Genomic DNA, 7,491 nt, shown 5'->3' on the forward strand with positions numbered 1-7,491 from the left:
CATTTAACATTTGGACTATAGACTTGTTTCTGAGCACCTGAAATTAATAAACAGTAACACTGATTGGCAGTAAACATTGTTTCTATACAGTATTTCACTTTTTAGGATGTTGCATTTTTCTGAATTTGTGAGAAGATACATTATGATTGGAAAATCTGACACATAGGAAATATCTTAAAATATCTTTCATATTTCAGTTATACAAATATATAGCTGTATATATTTTTTCCTACAGCATGTTAGGAGAAGAATAATCGTTTTAGAGACAAATATAGTACTCAAACATTTTTCCCATATTCCCTTTTTAAAACCTAGTTTGAACTTCTTTTTGTTTTTTTTTTTTGCTGTACGCGGGCCTCTCACTGTTGTGGCCTCTCCCGTTGCGGAGCACAGGCTCCGGACGCACAGGCTCTGCGGCATGTGGGATCTTCCCAGACCGGGGCACGAACCCGTGTCCCCTGCATCAGCAGGCGGACTCTCAACCACTGCGCCACCAGGGGAGCCCCTAGTTTGAACTTCTTAAGGTCTAGACTTATATCAATAACATATTAATATTAACTATAAAACAAAGGCCTAACCCTGCCTGCCTTTTATGTTAGTGTTTTCTTTTGTTTGTTTGTATCCCACTAGATTTCCCAGATTTAGAAGCATTTTTTCCCTTCTACTTCACCCATCTCCTTTGGATATTCTCCCCTCTTACATTTTTCTCAATGAGTAGAACTGTGCCCTCACATAGAAAAAAACCTGACTAAAAAAGAGTCACTGAATGAATCGAGTGCTGTTCGTTATAAAGGAACAAAGTAATCTGATCCTTGACATTATGTTGTTTAAAAAGTAGATCGTTGGGCTTCCCTGGTGGCACAGTGGCTGAGAGTCCGCCTGCCGATGCAGGGGACGTGGGTTCGTGCCCCGGTCCGGGAAGATCCCACATGCCGCGGAGCGGCTGGGCCCGTGAGCCATGGCCGCTGGGCCTGCGCGTCTGGAGCCTGTGCTCTGCAATGGGAGAGGCCACAACAACAGTGAGAGGCCCGTATAGCGAGAAAAAAAAAAAAAAAAAAAGCAGATCGTTGACTTTCACATCAGTGTTAATTTTGAGTCTAAATGGAAATAAATACCAAGGAAGACAGAAGGAACTCTGAATTCATCAATTATGGCCTTTTTCTCAGTTTTTTCTTAATTCCTAGTTCTGTTTTACTTTTAAGACAACTATCTGCTGGTTTCAGATGTGGCTGTTACTCAAAAGATGCCTTCAGGCATACAGTGTATCATCAGATGATACTTTTTATTTTAATGTTGTTCTGGATAATCAAAATTTAAATGTATACTTAAAATGCTTTAAAATTGTAATTGACCTTTTTTTACAAAGATAAAATAGTAATGCTATACTTTTTTTTTTTAAAGTTATATAGATTCCTTGCTGTTCCTTATCTGTGCTTATCAGAATAACAAAGAACTCTTGTCCAAAGGCCCATACAGAGGACATGATGAAGAATTGATATCACATTATAGAAGAGAATGTTTACTAGTAAGTTGAATGTACATAGTATATGTTTACTTTATCATTTTGTCTTACACTGGGGCAGTTATCCAGACTCATATATAAGTGATTGACTATTAATTCTGATGGGGTGTCATGATGATGTCTATAATCTGGGTCTATTCCCTTGAGGTGGGAAAATACACTCAATTCTTTATCCCTTCTTCTTTAAGGATCTTAAGTTTTACAGATGATGAACCAGAAATGTTCTTAAAATGAGGTCAGAATAATTACATTTTTATATTTAGATTTCTTCTCATTCTGCCATTCCCTCTTTTGATGAGAGAAGAGGGCCTAAATGATGAATTATCATCATTATTATTCCAGAAAAAGAATAGATTTTTCTGAGTTTTTATAAATAGTATATTTGGTGTACATAATGTTAAAGGATTCATTGTAGTATAATATCGTTTTTTTTCACCTAGTCAATGGAATTTTTTTCCTCAAATATTTTTACTATCTATGTGCTGAAATATTATTGTTGTTATAAACTTTAAGAAATCTTTTTAGCAAGTTTTTTTTTTCCCCCACCAGTTTACTCTCTAGATATCTGGAGTACTTTGTTAATGTTTCTTGAGTCAGCTAACCGTTATGTATAAAATTACAAATTCCATCTTTATACTTTTTTCTGATTAGATTTTATTTAGCTATTAACATGACTATAGATTGTGAACTTCTAAGTTGCAGTTTTTTTCTATAAAATATATAAAGGTATTCAAGAGTATGATTTTTGAATCTATATAGGTTACTTGGTTTATGTGTACTTTAAAAAACTAAGTAGGTGTACTGGTGAAATGTTTTCTTTCAGTAGAACTACATAGTATATGTTAATTGTAGTCTGTGGTATGTTTTCGGAATTTTTGAATGTGAATATTAGAGGCTTGTGATCTTGTTATTTTTCTCTTAGCTGATTTTGCTGCATTTGAGTGTATTTTAAGACTTGAATTATTGATGGTTTGTATCCATTAAGGATGGTATTCTTAATTTGGTCAGTTTCAAAAGGTTTTTAATCAACCCCTGAGAAGGAAGACCTGAATTATATATATTTCAGTTTAAAAAAATACAGTTTTATATAATTATATAAAATTTTGCATTGAATGAGTTAAAGCAATTTTTAATGTAAAAACGTTACAGTGTTGGGATATTGAAATATTTTGGTAAAACTGTTTTAAACATAAATACAACCAAAAAAACTTGATGGTTATTCTAAGACATTTATAAAATGGTAGAATGTGTTTCTTTTATCATTTTAGGTTAGTAAACCAGCCACACTTTGTTGTTTCACATAGGGATTTAAATAAAACCTCAGGAGGATTATTTTAGTGTTCCTTTAAGGTTTTTCTTTTTTTTTACATTGAGTATTTACTGAGTGTCAGATTCTGAGGGATGCAAAGATAAATAAGACCTATTATTTATCCTAAGAGAATTCAATCTGGTGAGTGATGTACACAGATAATTTTTATATTTCAGAATAAGTATTATTATGAGAAATATGCAAAATAATATACCTGGAATTGTTGGGGAGAAGCTTAAGAGATAAGATAAACACTGATCTGGATCTTGATGGATAAATAAGAGTTTAAAGCCTTGTAGAGAAGAGAGAAAAACATTCCAGACAAAGGAATATCATATGAAAAGGCATGGGAAGTATACAACAGAAAATGAAGATAAATCCATTGTGGCTAAGTTATGAGGAACAGGGTTAGGTGGAAGTGATGAAGCCAACAGGATTTGTTGTTAGACTGTGAAGAAGCTTATGCACCATTCTAATGCATTGGTACCATTGTAAAGTTGGTGTAAGTTTGGCTTGATCAGGTTTTGGAAAATCATTCTGGCAGTCGTATACTAGAAGATGAACTGGAAAGGAGTAAAGATTGAAATGAAGAACGCTAGAGGAGATAGACAGGGAAGAGAGGGCGAGAGCCTCAACTAAGGCAGAAGTACGATGAATATGAAAGAGAGGGTATATAAGATGGTAAAGGAAATGAAATCAAGGACTTGGTAACTATTAGATGAGTGGGAAGAAGGAAATAGAAGCATTAAGGCTGCCTGACTTACTAGTTCTGTCTTTGGCTTTCGGGACTCTTAAGAGAATGAATAAGGTTGGCTTTGGACATACTATGTTTGAGTTGTTTCTAGGATGTGTTTTGATTTAGTGAACTTAACATCGAATTTCAGAATAATTACATGTCTTTGAAAGCAAATTATAAAAATTACACTAGATACTTAAAGGCTTACCTCATTTAATCCTCTTAACCACTGTGTAAGGAAGGTAATAGTATCTCATTTTTCATATAAAGACGCTGAAGCTAGGAAGGTACTTGTTTGCTGAAGGTTAAATAATTTGCTTAGTGGCTGAATTGGACTTTCAGCATAAGCCTCTCTGCAAAATCAAGATAAATTGCACAAGAATGACATAACATAACCGTAAGAAATAATAAAATTTTTGTATTTGAAGTTCAGCTTAAAACTATTTAAAAATCATATTTATCATTCTGTAAACGTAAGACTTCAGACATAAACGTCTTATTATACCTGTACCTTTTTATCTGTCTCCTATGTCTCTGTTTCTTATCGCATGGATTTCTCTCTTCTACTCAATTAGATGTCAGCACACTTGGCCTGTGCTCCAGCCTACCACTTGTTTTTATAAATAAACTTTTATTGAAACATAGGCGTGCTCATTCATTTACATATGGCTGCCTTTGTACAGCAACGGCAGAGATCAGTCATTGCAACGAAAACGATATAGCCCTCGAAGCCTAAGATATTTCCTATCTTGTCCTTTACAGAAAAAGTTTACTGATGCCTGTATTGTAAGGGATTGTAAGCTCCATGAGAGTTTTCTGTATTAATCACTTGGGTACCCCTGCATCTAGAACAGTTTCTGGCACATGGCATGTACTGAGTAAGAATTTTTTGAAGGAATAAATGAACTAATGGATTACCTTTATATTTTTGTATCAAGAAATGTAACAGTCCCTGTTGAGTTGACATTTATGGAAAAGATGATGAGTTTTTCAAAAATTTCTTCCTTTTTAAAATTACTTTGAGTGCTTGTCAAATTTTAGAATTGGGGGAAATTCACCTCTGGAGAACAAATTTTAAAATGGTCCCTATAGTGATGATCAAAGTAAAATAAACTGAACTTAAGCTTTAAAAACATGGCAACATTATCTCTCCCACTTCTTTTTTGCTTTTGTTTCTGTTGTTATATGCATAGCCTTTTCTAAGAGACTTTTCTTGCTCAATAGGGTGAGGTTGCGTTTTGTGACTTCCATTTGTTCTAATACTGTCTGCGAACATGCTTGTTATGTTGCCTTCAGTATTAACACTTACATTTTTATTTAATTAAAAAAGGAAACAAACTTGTTGTTCTTTTTTTCATTGCGTTAAGAAATTAAATGAGCAGGCTGCAGAACTGTTTGAATCTGGAGAGGATCGAGAAGTAAACAATGGTCTGATTATCATGAATGAGTTTATTGTCCCATTTTTGCCCTTGTTATTGGTGGATGAAATGGAAGAGAAAGATATACTTGCTGTGGAAGATATGAGAAATCGATGGTGTTCCTATCTTGGACAAGAAATGGAATGTAAGTTTAAACAATGCAGGTGGACACCTGGGGTGTTGGGATTAAAAGTAGTTAGAATTAGATGTTAGTTATTATCATTTTTTATATTCTGTAACATGTTTATATTCGCATCAGTTTTTTTTCTTATTTACAAACTAAGCTGTGCACACTACTGTTGCCATTTATGTTTTACTTCTTCCCCCCAAATGGTAATGATTTTACATGTTTTGAAATGAAACATCAACTGACCACTCCAAATTAATAAATCTTGTTGAAGATAATTTCTCTCCCTGTCGATCTTTAGTTACATCTAATTGTTTATATTTGCAGCAAACCTCCAAGAGAAGCTGACAGATTTTCTGCCAAAACTGCTTGATTGTTCTACGGAGATTAAAGGTTTCCATGAGCCGCCGAAGTTACCTCCGTACTCCACGCATGAACTCTGTGAGCGATTTGCCCGAATCATGTTGTCCCTCAGTCGGACTCCTGCTGATGGAAGATAAACTGCACATACTTTCCCTAAACACACTGTATAAACTTTATTTTAGTTCTTAACCCTTGCCTTCCTGTTACAGGGTTTGCTTGTTGCTGCTATAGTTTTTAACTTTTTATTTTAATCACCGCAGAAGACGAAAGGACTCTACAGACTTTAGCCAGACTGCAAACAAAGCTGAGAATCGCATGGCGCTCAGACTTTGTTTTAACCAGAACTGATGTATAATTACAAATCCAGTTGATTTTATTATGGCAAAACCATGCTTTTGCCACTTGTCTTTACAGTATTACTTTGCTTTTATCTTTTCTTTATCTACAGCTTTCCATTCAGTCTGGATCCTCCATGACTACAGCCATTTAAGTGTTCAGCACTGTGTACAATACATAATATTTGGTAGCTTGTAAATGAAATTAAAGAATAAAGTTTTATTTATGGCTACCTATGTGTTTGTAAGCAGGTATATTATATATTAGTGTATTTTTTTAGTTATATAAATGAATTTTGTCTGGGGATTGTTTAAGATTGGGTGATAAATAGATTAATACACACTTTTAATTTTGCTCTAATGTTAGCACATTAGAAATTTACTGAGTACTTGACACTTAAATATATCTGTATTTTTGACTAAGTTGTTAAACTTAGTATGGCACCTACACCTGTTTTGAATTCAAATCAGGTTTTCACTGAAGTGAGCGGCTGATATTTAAGTCAACCACACTGAAACTTTTAACCTTTTCTTAGATTAACCTTTTATTTTTTTATGTATTTACATATAATATAGCAAGGTGATTATTTCAAGAGATACCAGAAAAAAAGTACTTGAATAAGGGCTATTTAATAGTGAAACTTATAAAAAGTATGTATATGTATATATACATACATACACACATGTATACACACACATATTCTTCATAATGGAGGACAGTGTTTGCATTATATAATCATTCTATTTTTGTAAATTGTATACTACTTTATTTGAAAATGTTCTCTACTAATCAGTACTGTGAAATGAAGTTGATATTGTTGAACTAGAAGTTATGAGTATCTTACCTGCATTTATTTACCTCCTTTTCAAAAAGGAAAAAGCTGTAGAACATTTTGTAGATGGAACTGCTGTTTAAGATTAATGAAGTAATATTGTGAATGAAATTCAATGCTTTAAAGGTAATCATTGTTACCAACAACCTATTTTTGAATTTATAAAAATTCTTTATAAGTGATACTTTGTTAGTGTAGTAAAATATATCATTATACTATGTGTATGTTTCTTATAGCGTCGCCAAAGCTAGTGCTCTTCATAAGTGCCTCTCATAAAAGATGCTGGGTGGAAGAGGAACAAGAAAATATTAAACTGTTATATAATACTCCTTATAAAGGTATCAATATACTGCTAAGGTATTAACGACAAAGAATTGGTACTATTTCTGTTGTAAAGTTAGATTTTGCATATTATAGCCATCAGAATGTGTTTTGGTTTAGATTTCAAGTTCTCTACTGAGCAGAACTAGTGCTCTGCATCGGTTTTCAAGCCCTATTGCAAGTTTAGAAACTTCATATGTATCATCAAAGCATTTATAAAGTATCTTCAGTATTTTATGATATTCTACCATAATGGTAAAGTTGTTTGTGTTTATGTGTATAATTGACCACTGAGACACAAACTGCTAAACACCATATGGAAATTACTCCTTTTACAAGGCACATCCAGGTAAGTATTATTATCATATTTGCTCTGTACTTAAAAGCCAGTTTATTCATTCCTAGTTATGAATCTGAAGTTCTTATTTAAAAAAGGGACCTTTTTCAAGACCTAGGGAAACAACTTGTTTTTATATCAGCTTTTAATCTACTCTTAAGATTTAGGTTAGTGAAATTTTCTTAACATT

At 33.3% G+C, this 7,491-nt stretch overlaps 1 protein-coding gene across 4 annotated transcripts in view; it reads left to right on the top strand.

Annotated features, from left to right (window-relative positions):
• Window positions 1–6,047, top strand: part of USP25 (ubiquitin specific peptidase 25) — a 138,594-nt gene extending 132,547 nt beyond the window's left edge. For 3 of the 4 annotated variants that reach the window (XM_060150760.1, XM_060150763.1, XM_060150762.1), the window contains 3 exons: window positions 1,402–1,525; window positions 4,935–5,130; window positions 5,440–6,047. In XM_060150760.1, coding sequence (XP_060006743.1) covers window positions 1,402–1,525; window positions 4,935–5,130; window positions 5,440–5,612 — 493 coding nt within the window. In that variant the 3' untranslated portion in view covers window positions 5,613–6,047. The remainder of the gene's footprint in view (window positions 1–1,401; window positions 1,526–4,934; window positions 5,131–5,439) is intronic. The other variant, XM_060150761.1, reaches the window with a different exon arrangement.
• The last annotated feature ends 1,444 nt before the right edge of the window (window positions 6,048–7,491 follow it).

Source organism: Lagenorhynchus albirostris, chromosome 5 (genome assembly GCF_949774975.1).
Source record: "Lagenorhynchus albirostris chromosome 5, mLagAlb1.1, whole genome shotgun sequence".
In the NCBI taxonomy this organism is placed as follows: Eukaryota; Metazoa; Chordata; class Mammalia; order Artiodactyla; family Delphinidae; genus Lagenorhynchus; species Lagenorhynchus albirostris.